Below are 22,656 nucleotides of genomic sequence, written 5' to 3' on the forward strand. Positions count from 1 at the left end.
GATCTCTCTTTTTTAATCTACAATTTTTGTATGTAAATTTTAGACCTTTAAAGACAGTTTCCCAGGATGGCATCCAAGAGATCTTATAGCCCGAGGACACGAAAACTATTTCTTGGGAGAAGGATGCAAGTGAAGATAAATCTCAGAGCATCTCCCATGGTTATTGTCTGGCTACAGGTTTTATGATCAACCCAGGCTGTTGTGAAAAGACCTAAAAATCCATGTCTATCATTCCTAATGAGACCCGGAGACCCTTAAAACTCAGCATGATGACGGCCAGTGTGAAATTGTATACTGACAACTACACCCAACCCAAATATTTTTACCATGCATTTCAATTTAAATATGTGTCAAGCTAATTACATTTATTATAGGGCTTAAGGGCCATTCCACACAAGCCTCAGATGATACACCCCCCCCCCCCAATCTCTGTTTCGTGTAAGAGGAATTTGGTACAATAGTCAAGCCTCTTGCAAGCCTGTAATCAATCATTTTTGCAACCATAAGCATGTACAGTTGACTGCTTACCACTGCTCCGTGGACTCGCCCCACCTGGTAGAATTTTAATTCCCCCAGTAAAATTGATTCCACCGGTTCTGCACATTATTCTCCCTGTCTTCCATTTAGCCCGTTAGTTTGCTGACAGTAGAGTACACAGCACTTAGCAGCTGGTTTGTGGAACTATCAGTCAGGAAATTGTATGATAAATAGTAGGTAGCCAGGTTTAGTGGCACTTCCTTCTGCTTCAGCAGTTTTAGCCTGACTTTGGAAAAGTCATCATGTGGTATTTTGTCAAGGGCCAGAACAGGAGATGGCGGCGGTGCAGTAACATATCACCCATACACTTGAGTTATGACGCGCCGCAGCTGCGCTGCTCATGTGTAAATAATAAACCGTGAGGTGGATAATTGTGGTGGCTGCTGGCACAGGGGCCTGCTGTTGTCATGTGGGTTTTCTTGGACAGCTCTTGGGCCCATGATGGAATATGCTGCTGATCTTCCACGTTGAAATGACAAGCCGAGTTGCAGGGGAAGTACTGCACGCGTGAGGATGTTGGGGCTTGCTTTCTTTTTTTTTTTTTTTTTTAAGAAATGTGTTAGAATGAATTTCATGTGTTCCCACCTGTGTAAAAGGACCTGCTCATCCTGCTTTTTAGTCTTCGTTGGTATCGTTAAGCTGTGGCCAAGCAGGTCTTGAATTGGTGGTGTTCCATTGCATTTTCCCCAGAAAGTGGTTTAAAGGTGCGATTTCCACTAATAACTGACATGAGGTGTAATTGTTGGTACAAACCTCAGCAGTCCAGGAAATGTGATTTTAAACCATACCAAGGGGGAAACAAATAGAAATGGTAAAACACTTAAAAACAGAAATCAGACGTCTTTGGTCAAATCTGATTGTTTCTATTAATTTTCTGTGTTTTAAATCTAATTCCAGAGTGCAGAATTCATGAACTTCCTTGGGGCATAAATGAACACTTGGTGCAAAAAGTATTAGAAAATGCATCACAGCATACTTTCAGTCGGCTCTACCTTTCAAACCCACAAAACACTATAGATTCAACACTGAATAATGACTGCTAAATGCCCCAGTAATTGCATTTTGTATTTTCCTCTCAAATATTTTTGCAGTACTTGATCATTTTCTCTTCCATTCTGAAAGGAGAGAGGAAGAAAGGGGGTGGGGAGAGGGGGGAGGGAGAGAGATGGGGAGAAAGAGAGAGTTAAAATCTTGTCAGGGGGTGCAAGTGTAGTTCAGTGGTAGAATTCTCACTGCCATGCGAAACCAGGATTGATTTCTGGCCCATGCACTTCCCAAAAACAAACGAACAAGGAAACAAACAAAAACCAAATGAAAATTCAGCAAATGGTGCTGTAATAACGAGATACATGGAAATAGAAGGAAATGTGATCCCCGCCATACAGCATACCAAAAAAAAATCTTGTCAGAATAATTTCTTGAAGATGAAAAGATGGCGATGGCTTTTAAGATGGAAGGAGGGTCTCCATGGAACACATTCTTAATTTCCTAGGATCAACTGGTTGGTCTTTTTTTACCCTTTTGCACATAATCTCTGCAACTTCATTGGAAATATTCATATAAAATATAATGGCTCTTTCCTGGATATGGAAGTATATATCAAATGTGGAGCAGGTGAACACATTTTCAGCCCTGTGTGTATGAAAAAAAAATGGACTTGTACTTAGTCATGATTCCTAGTTGCACCCATGTGGAGAAAATCAGATAGGGTTTACACCTGCTAATATAATGGAGAGAATTTAATCATGGAGAACATAGCCAAGAGCCAAGAAGTAAAGAACAAAAATATCTTCCAACTCCAGCACATCTTTCACTGTGTCCCTCAGAATGCACTATATAAAATAGTGTATGTGAAGCCCTTAGGAGGTGGGTCAGACTTTACGAATACTTAATTTACTCACAGTTCTACTAAGTGTAGTTCTCTGATAAAAGGTACAAGTTAGAAGTCTGCAGGAGGTATTTTTGCATGAGTGGTGACACCTGAACTGAGTGGAAGACTAAAACCATCCCCATATTGCATCATCTACCTTACTCTCAGCTTTATTCTCATTGTTTTGGCCTTGTTTCCAAATTTAAAATCAGGAACCCTGTACTGAATATGGGTCAGGCTTTAAATTAGTGAAAAACTCAGTTTCACATTGTTTTAAGAAAGCGTGTTGTATGTAGAATATCTTAGCATAATTTTCGTTCAAAGTGGTTAAATAGAATAGGATGTTTGAGCTTTCAAGGGAAGATGGCTTTTAATTGTTAGGATTGCTGAGTTATGTGGGATGCTAAATTGGGCAAGATTGCTGAAAAAACTTTGAACATAAATGCTGAAAGTTAGCAAACCAGCTCTCAAGAAATGATTTGTACTATGAGGGAATTAATTCCCATATCCTTTAAAAGGAAGTCCTCAGTGGTGCCCTTAAAATGTAGTTGATTTTTTCATATGGGCTTTATAAACTATAGGAAGCATGACCTATTTCATGGTATATCATGCTTCATATAGTTCAGGTAGTTAGTATAACCCTTGCCTGTTGGATTTTCAGTGTTGTTGTGTTTGTTGACAATGATATGGCAATACCAAGATGATTTCTTCTCCCGCTTGCACTAACCCCCACGCCCCCACTAAGGTAAGTTAGATTTCAGGACTTGATTCTTATCTTACATCAAGTACAAAATACAGTGAGGTCAATAGTCCTCTTCCAGTCACAGAAGTTTTCTAGGTTCTAGATTTGGTGGTAAACTGCTTGGAATTAGGCTTTGGCTATCTCTCTGGCGGGCCACACGGTTTCTACCAGTGCTGTGTTAATAGTTCTCACTCGTCTCTAATTCTTTCACACAATCATATTCTCAGATTCGGCAACAAGGGTTAAAATCAGAGTAAAGGAAGTAAGGTATCATCTTTTTTTTTTTTAAAAAAAAAACATGTTTATGTTCTACATAATATAAGCATCTTTTACAAGATGTTTGTTGAAGAAAATTTGGAAAATTGGAATAGAGAACACGATTAAAAACACCTGAGTGTAACACACTCCCAGTGTAGGCTGAACTCAGGGGTGCCGTTCGTGTCCTGGTCCCTGTGTTTGGCATACCGGGATATGTGCATCTTCTAAATTCATTTCTTCCAAGGATTGTATAGAACATGTTCCAAGTCACTCTTTTGGAATTGCCTTTACCTTCCCTTAGGGCTAAGGCAAAATCCTCAGACTTTTAGAAATAACTAGACACAAGTTTGATGTAAATATTAATTCCTAGAAATTTGGTGGGGGGGGGCAATTTCTCGGGTTCATGCAGCCCCCCAGAGTGCCACATGCATGGTAATGTTTGAATAATGAGTTCTGGAGTATTTGCTGTACTTTCAAACCTACAGGTTTTGGTGTGTTTTATTTTGCTTTTTGAAATTTGGGGAAAAAGTTACAAGGTTATCAGTCATGCTTCTGGTTATAAAATTTATTTAGCCTCTCTTCCGTTTTTTACAGCAGATCAGTATTTAAAACAAACCGTTTATTTTAGGATTTGAGCTAGGCATTTTGGTTTGCAGGAGACAGTGTAAGTTATTGGGAGTAAATGGTGGAGAGGAGCTATTTCAGGTAAGAACACACATACACAGGGACCCAGGAAGCATGGAACACCTTGCCGGGTGGAGAAGCGGACCTGGGTCCCAGGTGGCTGCTAGGACTGCACTGGCAGGGATTCCCAGAGTTTGGCTCAAAACCTTTGTTCTGTGAGTGTGAGTGGCTCAGCTCATTCTTCCAGCAGGCTGTATCCCATATCTCTGGCCAACCTATGGGATTTGCTGCTCTTGCATGAGGAGTAGGAAGACTTAACCAAGGCAAGGTGTGCAAAGTGAGTGAGCATGCATCTGAGTGTGTATGTATGTATGTGTGTGTGTATCCATAGATTTGTCTAGCAGGGGCTTTGGAAAGGACACCTTCCTTTAAAATTTTCATGGGTGTAATAAAAATGAAGCTGATATTTAGATCACATCGTCTTTCTCTTCCTTTTAGTTGCAATCACAGGCTCTCCTCTCTAGATGCAGGTATTATTTACTTGGTCATACCTTTACAAAACCTTGGGAACCTCAGAAATAATTCTTCCCTACGCTTGTTAACTAGATTCGGTATAAGCAGTGAAGATAGTATAGCCATGTACTTCATGAACTGGAGTGGTGTTTCTAGGTTTTCATTTCATATAGGTTGGACTTCATTTCTTTTCCAGATCCTCCTCACCTCTTCCCTGCGTTCCATCCTCCGGTACCAATCGATGCGAGACATCACGAAGGGCGTTACCATTATGACCCATCCCCTATTCCTCCACTGCACGTGTAAGTATTAAGACTGCCTGTTAATGAAATGGAACAAAATGCCGGCTTTTCCTATCTCAGGATGTATTTCTAATGGCACATCTAGCGAGCTTTGAAGATATGATAGAAGTATAAGATTTACTTTTGAAATACAGCAAGCCTGTCTCTTCCTGAACTCACTGAAGCAAATCCACACTGGTTTCTGAGGAATGCCTGCAATGCAGGGCGGCTGGCAAGCATTTCCTATATATTTAGCTGACGGGTGTTCCGTGGGCTCTAAATACTAAATTAAAACGTAGAGATCTCATGGAAGGTTACCAAGCGGAATATGTGTTTGGTTGAGATTAGGTTTGAAGTTTTTCATGCTAAAATTCCTGTTCATGAAAGTCCTGTCCCAGAGAACACAATGCATCGTAATGAAATTTTTATGGTAAATTTTCATAGCCCCTGTGGTGTGCACACCAACAGACACTTGATTGATGGGAGTGTCACCCAAACAAAATGGCAAATGTGATTGAGCACATGGTTTACACAAAGATAAAAGGAGAGAATGGTCGTGATAACATACGTTAGAAAAGGAAGGAGAAAATCCCGTGGAAATAAGTATTATCTTCCTTGGTTTGAGAGAAAAAAGGAGAGAAGCACAGTAGACTTGCAAACTAGAATGGTATTCTTTTGTAGTACAGTCCAGAAAACTGTCATACATTAGAAAAACTGGAGCCGTTCCCTAGGAAGGGCTGTCTCTTGCTAAAGGCCTACATATATACATTTAGACGTATCTGATAATCACTCTTGATTCTGAGACAATGAAGTTGGAAGTACAAATAATACTTTGAAGAATAATGCTGGTTATTTGGATGGTAGATTGCATCTCCATGGCTATTAGTTACAGCTGTGTAATTACACATATGCCAAAGAAAAATGAAGTTGTTTTAAAACAAGTCCTCCTCTGTGAACAGAATTAATTGATATTAACAATCCTAACTACATGCCCAAGTACACATATAATATTTTACCAACAGTTTTTTGGATCCATCTCCCATTACTGAATTGTAATTTCAGAGTCGATTTGCCTGGAGGTAAGTAATAAATCTGTGTTGCAGACTTCTATAAGAATTAAAGGAGAAGTGGGTATTTAGGGAGAGAGAATTCAGAAACTTGTGAGTTAGTTTTCTACATTTTGCTGGAACAAAAGTAGGTATTTACAGGGTTCTAAAGCCTGCTAAAAATACACACAAATAAAACTAAGAAGCCAATGTAAAACTCCTTATACAAAGGGAAGGAAATTCCAAATTAAGGCTGAAACATGACTTGTAATTCACCCCATTATACAGAGGTTTTATGGGCAGATGGGACCACATGGACCTCAGATGAGGCTCTGTGCACACACCCCCTCCCCCCAGGCCCTGGTGCAGAGCAAGTAAGGGCCAGGAAGTCCTTGGAGACATGGATGTCTAATTCCTCCCAGACTCAAGTCTATGATGTACTAATTTAAGTCAGATCTTCCTGTGGATTCTTTTCTTCACTTTTTCAAAAAATCATGCTAGAGAGTAATTTTTGAAAAAGAGTTTGTGTGACCAACTGGGTTTAAGTTAGCCTTGTCATTAGCTTCAAATATGTATTTTATCACTCAAAACCCCAAATCTTGGTTCTTTTGATTGATCAATCAGAATATGCTAACAGCAGGCCCCTGCAGAGCACGTAGTGTGTCCGCTGGGCGCTGTTGGCTCTATATGCATACACAGGATCTTCTAGTGATAACAACACCGCTAGGCAAGGCAGGTCAGGGCTGGAGAATCCTGGGGCCAGGAATTTTAGGCCTCTTGAGGTTTTGCCTTTCAGGCGTGACTGTTGAACTGGATTTTCTGCAGATTTTAATGCTTCCTGCTCTTTCATCCAAGCTTTAGTGTACTTTAGCAGTAATGGACTAAATTGTTCTCTAGCAGCCTAAAAGTATAGTTATTAAAGATTCGTACTGTAAGGCTGGTGGATAATCCAGAGCCTAACAAGAGAAGTCCCTGAAAGGTTCTGAGTGGGAATGTCATCGCTTCTCTGCTTCAGTGCCTGCTGGCCGTGCCCTGGGACTAAACTCAAGGTCAGGTGGCCTCAATGAGTTTGTGAACTGGGCTCTGGGAAGCTGAGGCGATTCACACCTCTGTGCCTTTCTATTGCCCTTAGTAGGTCTTCTCTCTGTTCCTATAGCACCTTTGCTTGCATGTTTATTTTAGGGCTCAGCCTAGTTCTGGCCATTTATTGCTGGCATTCCCTGCCCCCTGCTCTTTTTGCAGGCAATGACTAGCACTCAGCCTGGCACTTTGTAGGAGATGCTTAGGACATGCTCATGCTGGCCCAGTCAGGAGCAAAAAGCTTGCTTTGCCTGTGCTCACCTGTACCGGGAACTCTGGCAACTTACCCTTGTCATGTGTTGATTTTATTTAAAGCTGTCTGCCTTACCCCAGCTACCCAAATTGCAGGAGGAGTTCAAAGAAATAATGTTAACGTAAACACTCTGAAAAGCACAGAGCTCTAAACAAATGCTGAGGGTTAGCATTGGAGACAACCGGGGGCATGGGAAATACTGAGAGTTTGTATTTTGGCCTAGCTCAATTATAAGCCCCTGGGTTGCTTTTGCCCCTCCTGATGTGTTATTAAATTGACGCCTTGATCATCTTAGAAGTTGAAGATAATCGAGGAGAATGGTGCTTGGGAACTGAAATCTTAAAGGCATATCTTTGCTGAGGGGCAAAGGAGTGACCTGGAAAGGGAAAATGACTTCGTCTAGAATTTGAATTCCAAAATGCTTGCTGCATAATTGCCTTTACTTATATTGAAAGAAAATGAGATCAAGTGAGCTTACTAAGTTTTTAGAATAAATATTTTTAATTATAAGAAGACAACATTGGGGGATATTCTCACTGTTTTGTACACATAGTGGTTCTTCTGGTGCCAACTTTAAAAATTAAATAAGTTTCTTAAAAACAAGAATTTGTGATAATGGAAATGCCGACAGATCTCTGTTTAGAAGGATGGCAGGCGCTGCGATAATTATGCTATCATATCCTATCATTAAAGATGCTATTGAGAGAGGTTTATAAATTGCTCTTCTTTTTAGATAAACCACCCTATATTAAGGCATCAACGATATGGTGCAGAATTAAATTAAAATCTCATAAAATGAAATATGCTCCGTATTAGCTGTTTGACACTTAATTTGCCTCTGAATGAGTAGAGGAAATCACAAATTAACCTGCCTTTGTTTTTCCAACCATGGCTTATTAGGTGTTAGAACAACTGCAATTACAGCCTAATAATAACCACCAGGCCTTATAAATATGTACGGAAATGTGTCAGTTTGTGTTGAAGAAACCAGTTTGTTAAGTGGAATGCCTTTAGCTTACCCCACTTAGTTCACGATTTATGGTTAGGCAGTGTAGATAGAATACAATAGCTTTAATTGTTTCAAATAAAGCACTGAAAATAATATTAGATTTTATTAACATTTCCTTTCTTAAATCAAAATCATGAATTTAGATTCAGGACTTACAAGTAGGATATGGAATATCAGAATCATCTCTCCCCAAATTGTCCCATAAAGATTGCTGTATAAAATGTGCTATTCCTGCATTGTCTTTATTTAATACAAGTAGTTTGAAAATTAAGAAACATTAGATATGGGGAATTTCTCCTTTTTCTCTAAAAGCGATTATTCATTGAATACATCAAGGCTTCCTGATAGGAAATTAAATCTCTTCCCCTCTCTCTGTCAATCAATCTCTCAAATCATTTGCCAAAGTCACAGATACTATGTTTTCTTAAGCCATATAGCAAAAATGTACTTTTTAATTTTTTTTAAGTATCAACGGTTTTCTCTTATAGTATTGAGATTATTGGGGGTGTTAATGACAGATCTAAAATATATATATGTAGCAGAGGCAGTGATTTTACATGTATAATTTTACTTCTTGCCCATGTCCCTCTCTTTCATGTCTAGAATTGTTTACATCAGGGCTGCGGCTTTGCCCACCCGGGGTGGGCACTGTTGTAGTCTACAGGAGTGAATGCCCTGACTGAATTACAACTTATTTCCAAAATTTCTTCGTTTGGAAATTTAGACAATTGAAATATAACCATCCCTTTACTTTGTTGTGTTTATTTTGCATGGGCAGGCTCCGGGAATCCAACCCGGGTCTCTTACCCAGCAGGCGAGGATTCTGCCACTGAACCACCAGTGCAGTGCCCCATCCCTTTACTTTGTTTCCGAAGACAGTTGTATTTGCTTTTGATTATTTTCCACACGAATGAACAAAGTACATTTTCTCTTGAGTTTTGAATTTGTGCTTTTTGTTAATAATTTTTTGTTGTTTTTAGTGTCAGAAAACCCATTTGTGCATGCCTTCTTTTAAAAAAGTATATGTGGTATATACATAAAAACCTAAATTATAAAGTAATTTAAAATTCAAATTTGCTTTCGTTCATTTTGGATTCTTACTTGGGTAAAAGGTCTTTCATATGCAACCTTCCTGAGCCAAGGGTTTCTAATTTATAGATCAGTATGAATTGAATTTCTGACTGTCCATTTGCTTCATATTGAGCAATGTAATTCCTTTTCCTAACAAGGCTCCTTTGTCATTAATACGTTAAAATCATTCAAGCACCATGGATCTTTTTACCAATTTTCCTGAGAGCCGTATTCACCTCTGCAGGGATATGAATAGTGCCTGCTGCCTTTCAAGTCAGCTTCTATAGGGGACATTACATTTTGCCATCAACTCTACTGATTCATTAAAAACAAACAAACAAAAATAAAAAAAACCCAGCTTCATCTTCACTCTCTTTGAGGAAATTAGCAATCACGTTCTCTTCTACTAGGCAACTCATTTTTCTCTTAGTTGAGAAAATGTGGCTTGTTCCAAAGGCTGCCTAATTCACTGGAATTATTCCACCTAAGTAAGGATAGTTGTTCCTTCCGCTCAGAGTGGTCCAGCTTCCGGCCTCCCCCTAAGGAAGAGGACTCAGTACATGGCAGATCAAATAGGAGCTGTGAAATCCAGAGCTTTGGAAATAAGGAAGGCTTTGCCTCCCTCGTGTAACTCTCTTTGAGGGGTGAGAGCAGGGATATGAGTAGCAAGTTTGGAGTATGAGTAAGGATGTTTCTTCCCAGAGTGAGAAGCTCTACGAAAAGATACATCATTATGGTAAAAGCTTAGAGAAGAAAGTTGGAAGTTGGTGACCAGAACTACTATTGAGTCCCCGTCCCTCACTCTCTTTTTTCCTGAATTCAGCAACTTTCTTGTGCTAGGTACCATGTTTATTCATATAAACATGTCATATTTATTCAAGCGGAGCTTTAAATATGAACACTTCCTTAAAACTTTATGCTGGGCTCATGCAAATAATAATAATTTCATTTCCAGGGGAGCCTCCAGTAACATGAAGAGTGAGTGAAACATTGTCATTGTATTTGTGGGCATAACTAATTTGGAATATTTTAATGGTATAATTTAAAGTTAACAAAGGGAACCCCCCCCCCCCGCCCCAGTGTTTGTGCCACCATAAACAGTGTTGAGACTGGTGAAATGTAATGACAGATCAGATGACATCAAATACTGTAGCTAAGGCTGCACCAAGCCTTTCCCTTCTTTAAAGAAAAATAACCTAGATCATAATTATGTCTCTTTAGGGAAATCACCACCCATATATTTCTTTGTGGTTGCTAAGCTGAGTCCATAAATTACATATAGTAGCAGCTAAATAAATATTATTTTCAGTGATGATAATGGGCTATTGTTTCTTATGCCATTGCTATAGCCAACATTTTTATTTTGTTTTGGTTCATTTTTTTGAGTTTGTCATTCCTAAATATGCCAACACAACTAGCATATTTAGGAATCAAAAATCAAAAGCTTGATTATTACTTACGATTGTATTGGAAGTGCCATTAAGGTGTCAGATTCTCTCCACTGTCTAATTGATAATCTCATATTAAATCAACAACTTATTGTGGTTGTATATGACTGGGTACCATTTAATGTTTATCTCTTGCTGCAGTCTTTATCACATCAAAATAAAATTAATGAAGCTAGCAATCTTAAATGGATGATCTAAGAAGAGTGCTAAACTTTCAAATATCATAGAAAAAGAGGAAAGAATAGAGAGTTCACATAAAAAATATATAATAATGGCAGTAGTTAACATGTTTGGGTATTTACTATAGGCTGGTACAATTTTAAAGAGTACACAGATTATCTCATGTAATACATCCAGCAACTCTGTGAAGGTGTCATTATTGTTAACCTCACTTTAAATATATGGAGATCTCGACACAGAGAACAACACGGCCTGGTAGTACCATTATTCCACCCAAGCATCAAACTCTTTAAACCTTGCTCCTGACCTCCATGCTCTGCTAGTGAAAATGAACACTGTCAGACTTTGCAACTGCAGTTCCTATTTACTGGATGAGCACAGATAACAACACCTGATGTAAATTTTTCTGTCCCACTGTGCTGTCATTTTCTTCTGTGAACTCATAAGTGGGAAGAGCCTTTTAGGGTAGTACGAATATGGCATGTAGAAGAACCAAAGAGAGCCGTTCTCAGGGCTTATGACCTAATAAACCTCCTCTAGCCCCTGAAATTAGACACAACCAGTGTTTGTTGCTATGTAATTTATGACACCGAGCAAGTGGACAACTTATCTAGCCCCAGGAAGTGGTTTCATAAATTGTGAAACATCAACTTATTGCAAAAAAGTCACACTTGGGAAGACTATATAAAACGTGGGCAAATAGTGATCAACGATTGCAGCTACACCCAATAGAACATGGCTATGTTGGATTAGATCACAGTAAGTATCTGCCTGGAATCTTCTTCTCTCAGCTATCCATGGTTTGCTGTCACATCATACATTTCTGTGCTCAGATGTCTCCTTTTCAGAGGCATCTTCCATGAACAACCATCTAAAACAAGGGTTGGCAAACAACCTGGCCTGTGGGTCAAATGTGGCCCACTGCCAGTTTTTATAGATAAAGTTTTATTGGAACATAGCCACACCCATTCGTCTGTCTAAATAGAAAAGAACAGATATTGTCTGGAGCTTTAGCACTGCAGTGGCACAGTTGAGTAGCTGCTAGAGACTGTATGGCCTGCAGTCTGGCCCTTTACAGGAAAAGTTACTGACCTCTGATCTATAGTCATATATCTCCTAGCCTCACTCTTTGTCCTCTTCTCTGCTTTATTTCTGGTGTCTTTTTGATGTTATAATTGTTTGGTTTCCCCCAGACAAAGCAGAATATAAGTTTCCCGAGAGCAGGGATGTGCTGGGTTTTACTTGTTCCTCTGTCCTCCTACCCCCTTCCTCACCCCAGTCTGTTCTGGGACCCATTAGATCAGTACCCTGCAGGAAGTAGGTGGTCAATAAGTACTTGTGAAGGAGCAAATGGAGGACCTGGCCAGCAGATTTTATGCAACAGTAACAGCTTTTATGCCATGGAAGTAAGAGTAGCATCTTCTTTTTTTTTTTTTTTAAATCATTGCATGCATCACATTTTTTTACTTTTAGGCTGTTCCACTGCTGTTCCTGAACTTTTTCATTGCACATCATGTGAGTTGAAGCAAGGAAAACAGGTCTTGTTATTTGGCAATCATTTTCATGATTTAACTGAAAATCATAAGGTCTGCAAGATTTTCAAGAGCTACCTTAGAGTCACCTATATACATATTGCCTGCTGCAGGTACAAACACGTAGGTGAGTTTCAGTGCCTCAGTTTAAAAAATGTAATGAGCCGACAAGCCTAAATCTGTGTCAATCCCTCCACATTCTCCTTTGCAGTTAAGAAATGAATACCAAACAAATATATCGTACATGGAGGCATAATACTTAAATTCTGTTTCACAATATTTCTAATGATCGAAATTTGGTCATCCAGTTGCAGAGAAAGCAAGCCCTCATTATTGTGCATTTTTGGAGAGTCTGAGTGCCAGCTTCTTGGATAAAATTCCCGTGTTCTTTGTGCTACGCTCAGCAGTACTGGTCCGAGAAGCAGATATTGACTAAAGTATTCACGTTCACTGAACCAGAAGCGCTGACTCTATAGAGGCTGCTGTCAAACCTGTTGCTGGGGCCTGGGAGGTACTGGACTGTAACAGACTTTTTTTCTTTGAGCACAATGCTTCCACTCATGTTAAGCCTGGCTTCAAAGAAAACGGAGATTTACTGCCATCGTTTTATTTATTTTTCAAAATATGCATTTGAGAAAATTGAACCCTACCAGAATCTGTCCCAGTGAGAGGAAAGTTTCGGGTTAGTTTTATAACGCCCAAACCGAAACTGCCTCCACCTTTTCATATGTGACCATCTCTTCCCCACTTAGGTAACAGAACCCACTTTTTCTCTCCCACCTAAGCAAAGGCGTGTCGTTTCCTACAGCTGCATAGCAAGCTGAGTTCATTTCAGACCTTTCCTCAGGGGAGCAGTGGCGGGCTCCTTGGGGCTGCCTGCCATTCATTTGTCCCTCCTGCCCACAGTGGAATTCAAACATCCCCAAAATAAAAGCTTAGCAGATAGGTTTCCAGGAACCTGCTTGCTTACTTTTTGAATCCTAAACAGCAAATTGGCTAGATATTTGCGTGGTCGGTGAGCCAGGTAAATTAAGTGTATTAAAAGCAAGTAGCAGGAGGAAGGTCAGTTTTGAAACTCATCTGGAGAGTCCTAAGTAAGGTAAAGGATGTTTAGGTAGAACAACCATGAGATAACTGAATTGAAAAGAGATTTGGGAAAAAAATCTTGACCGTTTTTAGGTTTTATGTGGTCTTTGTAAAAGGCATACTAGAACAGTGATAGGCATTGTTACATTGTAGTTCTATAAAAATTAACAAGTTCAGTGGTCCTGTATTTACCTCTTGCATAAACCTAGCTCAGTAGGAGACATTGCATGAACTTTTAAGCTCTGGTGTTGGAAAATATTAAGTGCAGTGCTGGATCTATAGCGTCTGCCTATATTTCTTTCTCTAACATACACACACTTAAACTGAAGAGAAAGAAAGTAGACAAAGAAAAAGGAAGAGGAGGCAGGGACTGCCTCAGGGCATGGGAATGAATTTCCAGTAGAGAGAAAAATACACGTCTGTAACCAAAACCTTGGCTTCCTACGATCTGATCACCTAATAGTATAGGTTATGAAACATCTCACTTAAAAAAAATTAAAAAGTTAAAAATATTTAAAACTTGTACAGCTATGGAGAGATTACAGATTCTTGAAAAGAATTTCTCAGTTGGGACCATTGTAGAAAACAGGAAACTTAACCTCAAATCTAAAACTCTGAACTAATAACTGAAATGAATTGTGTCAACACCTACAGTGGAGGCACCTTTTAAGGGTTCACCTGGGACTGATCTCTCACTAGTACTAAGTGCTGTGCCTACAAGAGTTATGTTAACTCAGGGCATTAAATGATCCCCTTGGGGCCTGACAAGGGAGCAAAACCCAATACTCCCCAAATACTTTGTATTCAAACAGATTCTTTGATGAAATTTTGTGATGTTCATCGTAAGTATCTCTATTACATATGTGTGGAGTGGGGCAGCGGAAAAATGATTTGCTTCATTTATGAAATGGATCACCAAAAGGTATTGCTTGTCTATGAATTACATTTTTAAGAAACAGCCTTAAGGGCCAATTTACGAAAATGCCCTTGCCTCATTTCAAAGCAACCTCTCTTTCCTCCACCACAAAATCTCAGTAGTAGATGAGAATGAAATCTTGAGGTTCCTCACCCCCTTTGCTTTCTACGTAAACCATGTGCACAGATGAAAGCATCCAGAAACAGATTTAGATACAGATTCTAAACCAGTAACAATTCATAGGATATCAGACCTCTAATGGGGATTCTGGTTTTAAAAGATTTTCCGTATCTTACTTGTCAGGAATATAGCAGATTAATATTGGAATTATATTTAACCAAATAAAATAATCATACCTAACATGTTGAATTTGTTCAAAGTAAATATTTTATGTTATTGTACACTTACATGATTTATTTTATATATATATGTAAAATATATATATATACACACACATGCCCACACACACGTAGTAGTCACTTCTGTACATTTGCTCCCAATCAATAAAACATGCCCTGATCGTCCCTTTTAATGGACATAGTCAAGAAAGGAAGACAAATTTCAGCCTACAATACTTTAATCTTGTTTTAATGATCAAAACCTGGTTCACCTCCAACTTTAGATTTGCCTTATTCCAGAACTGCAGTGGTACATGTTGTCACTGGCTTGAGGGAAGAAGAGTCAAAGTTAATATTCCACTGGAAATCTGTGAATTGAGAGATGAGAGACTGTAAGCAGGGGTCCCTCCTTCTGCAGAAAGCTGCACTGGCCAATAGGGAGTGTTATCTCCCTGTTGAATAGTTCCTGAGTGTGAATATCACATAGTACCTGGGGAGAAGTGTCCCAAATGTTAAGTCCTTGACTTACATTTATTTCTCTGGCTGTGTGAGCTGTGTCATCTGACTTAGATGCTTCATTCGCTTGTCAAGACCTTACTATGATCTGAAGAAAAATCAAAAGGTAAATCACAAGTACGTGCAGAATGCACGCTATACTAATTTGTCCTACCTCCCCCACTTTTCCCTGTCTTTAAACTCAAGCAGATGTAAGACTTTTTCGTTATCTGCATTATTGTTGAGTTACTGTTTCTGTGCTTGTTGGGAAGGAGGGTGTTGGGAGCTGAATTGGAAGGAATAAAAAGTAGAGTCTGCTGCCATCCCCCAAGTCTATTGGAAAGAAACATCACTCCCCAGCTTTTAAAGGGTCTTCTTTGATGAAGTCTTTGTCCTAGGCACCCACTGAAGTTTCAGCGTACTCAAGCTTCAGAAAAGGCTATTGGCCCTTCTTTGTTTTCTTTGTTGAACTGTTTATTTTGCTTTCTTCCCACGAGGTTCCCTGGCCTTGCTCTGACAACGCTTTTCTGCATGAATTACATTCCTTGCAGCCACAAGTCTCCTAATTCTTCCAGTCCATTTGATTCCAGCCTGTGTGATTAGTCCATAGCTGCAACCTGCCATTGGTCTTTGCCAAGCAAAGAGCTTGCTAAGAGCTTCTAACATGGAGACCTAAAGACATTTTTTAACCTCATTAGTGGGCAGAGTAGTGCTTCATTCCAGTTTAATAACGTTGCTACTCTTGAATTATCACTAGCTTTAAAATCAGTTAAGGAGGCTACTAAGTCATTTGGTTTCCTTTCAATGTGAATAAGGCTCTTGAAGGAGGTAGTTCAGGTTATTATACTTGTGCCCAATTTAATCATATAAATGGACTGGGTGGGGTGGGAGGGGGAGCCATTAGCTCCATTTGAGTTAAATTTACATTTCTAAGGAATTTCAAAATCATTTGCATAGAATGCATTGCCATCTGTGTAGAAATAATGAACACCAATAATGAAAATTATTCAAATATCTTAATCCTAGGCATTACATTTTCTCGTGTATATATGCTATTTCCTGAGGTCTGGTCTATGACTGAGACATGGAGGAACAATTAAAACACTTATAAATTATCTTTCCTTTTTTAACCTCTGTTAATGAGGGGAAAATTTGATTCTTTAATACACTATACCTTCATTACAGGTATGTAAAACATCGTGATACAACTTGACAAGATTTAGCTGGCTTATGGGCACAATAAGTGAGCTGTTCAGCCTTTTTTATGTATTTTGCACACCAGAATTTTAGCTCTAACAAAAAAGTGTGGGTGTCCCTAAAGAAAAGCCTGCATTTAATAATAGTGTGCTTGGAAGTGGTTGTACCTTGGGACTTCCCAAAAAAGACCAAAAGTGTCAAACGATTGAATATATAGTCTGTGATAAAAATTGTACACAGTGTAAATGCCTGTTTATATACAAGAAGCTCTTCCTCAGGGAGCTGGGGAAAGCCCCGAGCAGTGGCCAGGCATGGTTCTAATTCTATGGGGACCCCCTTCTTTTCTTACACGGTGAGCCCCCAGACCGGCTGTGTAAGGCTGGAGCCCCAAGTCTTACTACGAGGGTCTCTTCTTCAGTGTTCTCTTTGGCAAATAAACCCATTCACTGGGCAGGGTCAAGATTTTCCTTCACACAGGAGGAATTGTCAGGAAGATGGGAGTTCGACCTCTTTTGACTTCAGAAGAGGCACTTCCTCCTTGGAGTGGGCTCTTAAAACAGATCCCCCAGTGAGCCAAAATATAGCTGCCGTAATACTTGCTGTGTATTAAACATCTCTCCCAAGTAGGACTGGATCGCAGCTTTGGTGAATTATTGCCTCTGAGCATGTCTTCACCCCACCCAATGTAATGTTGATTACATTTGTCCAGAATTATGGTGTTCTCTTGTGTATTAAAGTGCAAATCAGGAAAATTCACACATAGCTTTAACGACTCATGGCTTAGGACAATCCCATTCTTTTTTTTATTGTTAATTAAAAAAAATTTAACAACGAACAAACAAAAACATTAACATATGATCATTCCATTCTACATATATAATCAGTAATTCACAATATCATCACATAGTTGCATATTCATCATTTCTTAGAACATTTGCATCAATTCAGAAAAAGAAATAAAAGACAACAGAAAAAGAAATAAAACGAAAACAGAAAAAAAAAAAAGATTATACATACCATACCTCTTACCCCTCCCTCTCACTGATCACTAGCGTTTCAAACTAAATTTATTTTAACATTTGTTCCCCCTATTATTTATTTTTATTCCATATGTTCTACTCATCTGTTGACAAGGTAGATAAAAGGAGCATCAGACACAAGGTTTTCACAATCACACAGTCACATTGTGAAAGCTGTATCATTATTCAACCATCATCAAGAAACATGGCTACTGGAACACAGCTCTACATTTTTAGGCAGTTCCCTCCAGCCTCTCCATTACATTTTGAATAACAAGGTGATATCTACTTAATGCTTAAGAATAACCTCCAGGATACCTTTCGACTCTGTTTGGAATCTCTCAGCCATTAACACTTTGTCTCATTTCACTCTTCCCCCTTTTAGTCAAGAAGGTCTTCTCAATCCCTTGATGCTGAGTCTCAGCTCATTCTAGGGTTTTTCTCAATCCGTTGATGCTGAGTCTCAGCTCATTCTAGAATTTCTGTCCCACATTGCCAGGAAGGTCCACACCCCTGGGAGTCATGTCCCACATAGACAGGAAGAGGGTGGTAAGTTTGCTTGTTGTATTGGCTGGAGAGAGAGGCCGCATCTGAATAACAAAAGAGGTTCTCTTGGGGGTGACTCTTAGGCCTAAATTTTAAGTAAGCTTGACCTATCCTTTGTGGGGTTAGATTTCTTATGAACAAACCCCAAGACTGGGGGCTCAACCTATAGCTTTGGTTGTCCACACTGCTTGTGAGAATATCAAGAATTCAACTTGGGGAAGTTGAATTTCTCCCCATTCTCACCATTCCCCAAAGGGGACTTTGCAAATACTTTTCCACTCACTGATCGAATCACTGTGGGGACAATCCCTTTCTTGAAGCCAGTTTTCTGTTTTCATAATAATGGGTGCCTCAGCTGAGTTCTATTCTCTGCTCTGCCTGGAACCTCGAACACTTCCCCTGACCTCTCTTGGTTTCACTGTTTTCATCTATGAAATGAAGTAGTTGGATCAAATGGTCTATAAAATCCTTTCTGGTTCCTAACCTGCCATGATTTTCAGAGAACAAATCTAAACTTTGTTCATTTTGTGTGTGTATGTGTGGACACTTAGAAATGGAGTCTATGAAAATAACTGTGGTTCTAACACATACTTCCCCACCTATTGGTTTTTCTTCAAGTTTCCTGCCCAAATGCTGCTCACCTCTCCCTCATCTTCCTTCTCCTCTCCAAGTGACACTTTGCACATCCCTCAGTCGCCAGCATATAGAACAGATGAGGCACTATCGGTACAATTTAATCCATATTAGATAAACCCTCTTTAAAGTGATAAGATAACCAAAAAATTGTCCCATCCTTTCAAAACCACAATAGTTTAAAAACATATGAGTATTTAAGCATATATGTCCTATTTAGATTTGGCATGTTCTAGTATTTCTTTGTTTTTAAAATATAGACTTTGGAGTATAGACTAGATTTGAAACCATCCCAGATAGTGATTTTCAGATGACTTAATCTGTCTAAACCTCAGTTTAATTGGGGTTAATAATATCAGCTTAAATGAAGGAATATATATCAGTGAACATTGTATCTGTCCTTAAAAAAAAAAAGGTAACTGTCAAACGCCAGAATTACCTAATACATATCTGTTATAGTGCTGTTGATTCTAAGTTGTATGTGATTTTTCTGTCTTTTAAATTGGGATATATCTTGCAGCCTTCAGTTTTTTTTACAATCACTGTCAGTAAAATGACAATCATGAGGAAGTTCCCAAAAATTTCCTAATAAAATTATTTTGGTTTTATTTTCCTTTCTGTGCAAGTGCTGAAATGATAAATGATTTCTTCAAAAAAATCTATGTCTAATCAAGACTTAAAAGAGCTCTTTTAATAAGTATAAAAATTGAAAGTGATAAGGAAATATTATCTTTCTTAGTGATGCATAAAATAATATTGCATCTTTTGATCCTTGGCATCTAAACTTTGATGAAATATGGTATGTATAATACGCATTACATGCTTGTGCGTGTATGTACTCAGTGACAAAACTGTTTTATCGACAATTTTTTCCTCTCCAAAAGCCCAGTCATTTTTTTTTTTCTCTAAGTGCTGCAATAAGGAACCTAACTGCAGAGCAGAAAAGTTAAAATGTAAAGAAAATATTTTCAAAATGCTATTGCTGCCTAAATCACGTAAAATAAAAATGAGGACGACTTCAGCCTGGAACAGTGTAAAGGAGAAAAGCATGTGTTGCCTGTTGGTATGCTGGTGTATTTGTGCAGAGGCATGGCACAGACTCTCAGAGGGTAAGACTTCATGATTAATGGTGTTTATTCTTGACAGAAGCCTCCTTTATTTATCTGCAATACAGTTTGGTGATTTTATCAGGCACCTGAATGAAAAATATTCAGTCATACCAATATTGCAGTGTAAATTGAGTAGAGTCACTTTTTATTATATCTTTCTGCCTTATCATCTGCACAGTAATTTTCTAGCAGAGGTTTGATATGGAAAGGCTGGATTTAGCTGTACTTGACACAAAGCCTCTTCAATTTCCCCTAAAAGTTCAGGCTGCTCTTAGAAATGTATATGTGTGCATGTATGTGTGTGTGTGTGTGTGTGTGTGTGTGTGTGTATAAACCCTCTCTCTTATCCAGGCAATTTCAGGATTTGAAAGAATAAAGATAAAATGCACAAACCTGGATGGGTGAAATATTGTTAATATGAAAACATCTAATAGCTGTGAACTCACTGGTATAAAGCTCCTTTAGTGTTTAAGCTTGTGGCCCAGTACTGAACTTTCGCATGGCTATGCCATCCCACTTTGTCCTAACCAACCATCCCCTGAACCCAATCAGCGTAAAGCCAGAACCTGTCATTTCTGCTGGGTATCAAACTTGAAGACCAAGATGGCCCCAGAGAGGGCATCGGTCACTATGTTGATTGATGGAGGGAGGAAAGAAAAAGTGATCTCATTTTTATGATGCTCAAGTCAAGTCTTGTAAAATTTTGAACAAATTTTATTCAAGTAACAGACTTCATATCATTAATGATAAAGACTAAGCAATGGCAGACAAGGGACTAATTGTTGGAATCATAGAAATCACTGGATTTGAGGACCAAAAGGGTCTTTAACACCTGGTGGGTAGAGGAGAGATCATCTGGCCCAGATGTCCTCATTTTACAGATGAGAAAAGCATAGCTCAAGCACTGTTTCCAGAAGGTCTGTGCTCCTGTGCACAGATTTTCCAGTGGTAACATGAGCAAATAATTCCTGCATGTCACTTAGGCATTTCCAGTTGGCTAAACCCATCCTCATTTGTAGTATCAAAAAACTTGCTTTCACTGTGAAAAGAAGGCTTCTTTTTCAAATGGCCATACTTAATTTCAGTCTTCTGTGATGTTCTCTATGGCAGAGTCTCTGAAGCCATGATAATAACAAGAACACAAAGAAATTTGTTCTCTCTTATATGGAAATATATGGAAGTTAGTGCTTTCTATTGAAGAATATAGGGAAATTGTTTCCAAGCACATTAGATATACTCATTTTCAATATTTAATTCACTTTTGAAAAGGTGAGGGAATTCTGGATTATTGATGTATGCTGAGGATATACAATCTTAGTTGGCACCATGTAGTGGAGGAATACGAAGTCTGTTTTCAGTTATATCTAAAGAGGTTACCACCTAAAAATAGACCTGTTTTCCCACCCTGTTGAGCCAGAGGCCACTAACAAACTTTAGGTATTTTATTCTGTAGGAATGCTATTTAGCTCATTAATAATTCCTTGTTGGGCTTTCCTATTATCACCTAAAGGTAAGAATAATTAAAAGAGTGAGGGTAAGAATCAGATATATCTTGCCAAGGAGTATAAGGGGCAACCCAGAAAACACACTAATCAGTGGTTAATCGTAATAATAATAATAATCATTATAAAGATGATAATAATCATAGTAATATGAAGTCCAGATTGGCTATTGGAAGACACACTTAAGCTGAACCTGCCAGACAACTGTTGATAAAGAATTTGTTTATTCTGTCTGGTTCCTGAAATAACATTTGCAAGATGTAGATTAAAACAGAGGTCCCACACTCTCCATGGCTCAGAGTTCCAGGTGTACCCTAATTTTGGTATAAATACCCTCCAAGGCACACCTGCCAGCTGACTCAACATGAAACAAGGCTGATGCTTTTGGAATCCAACTGTGTGTTTCTAATGAATTATTTCCGCCACCATCTGAAGCCTCTTGCTGGGAGGTTTCTCACTTCAAGAAGCGGGACTATTTATCTTAAATTTTTAGAATTTCCCAAGAACGATGCAGGCATAGTCTTGTTTGTTTTAGGTTTTTAAACCAGCAATTCTAATAGAGTATTTTTGTGTACTTTATGCTCATTTTTCTTCACAGTTGGTGGGTATCAGGGCTCACACTCAGAAGTCCCTGCAAAAGGAAGTCATCGTTGATGGAATTCTGCATTATTGGAAAATGTAATGCTTAGAGAAACAAATGTTACATTTCCCAGGAGTTTTCTAGATACAGTTAGTTCATCTTAGATGGCACTTCATTGCTCAATGAGTCACTCTTTCTGCACTATTGTGTTTCATTCAGTGTCTTTCTAGTTTGCTGTGTGTTGACTTTTTGAAAAAGGAGTATTATTTTGCTAATTCCTGTGCTTTTGGGATGGAGTTGGTAATTCATCAAGTTCTGCATAATAGAATCCACAAAAGGAGTGTGAAATTGGTAGGAATATTAGAGAAATAGTTTTGAAGTTGAAGTTTTTACCCTCTTCCTCTCTCTTTTTGTTTTTTTTCATGGCAATCAAGTTGTTGAACTGACACTATAGAATAACTATAGCCTTGAATTTACTTTGGGGAAAAATACCATCAGTTTTACTAAGGTCAAATCAGGTTCCTTTATTTGTTCTGTTGGAAGAGGTGAGAAAGGTTTTTCTGGATGATGCCAAGGGTATTGATAAAGCTGAATTTACCCTAGCCCCATTCGCGATGGGGTCCTTTACATAAATTAATATACAATGAGGCAAAGAAAACAGTGTTTGCGCTGAACAAGCCCAGAGTGCTAGTAGTGATAGCAGCTGCGTAATGAGGACCCTGATCGTAGACACCAGCGATTAATGAGAACTTACCAGGTGACAGATACCTGGCTCGGTACTTTCTGTGTGC

The 22,656-nt window shown here is 38.8% G+C and overlaps 1 protein-coding gene across 3 annotated transcripts in view; it reads left to right on the forward strand.

The window, feature by feature from the left end:
- Window positions 1–22,656, forward strand: part of GLI3 (GLI family zinc finger 3) — a 278,925-nt gene that overhangs the window by 149,253 nt on the left and 107,016 nt on the right. For all 3 annotated transcript variants that reach the window (XM_077119394.1, XM_077119398.1, XM_077119399.1), the window contains one exon: window positions 4,741–4,846. In XM_077119394.1, the coding sequence (XP_076975509.1) occupies window positions 4,741–4,846 (106 nt within the window). The remainder of the gene's footprint in view (window positions 1–4,740; window positions 4,847–22,656) is intronic.

Source organism: Tamandua tetradactyla, chromosome 1, assembly GCF_023851605.1.
Source record: "Tamandua tetradactyla isolate mTamTet1 chromosome 1, mTamTet1.pri, whole genome shotgun sequence".
Taxonomy (NCBI): Eukaryota; Metazoa; Chordata; class Mammalia; order Pilosa; family Myrmecophagidae; genus Tamandua; species Tamandua tetradactyla.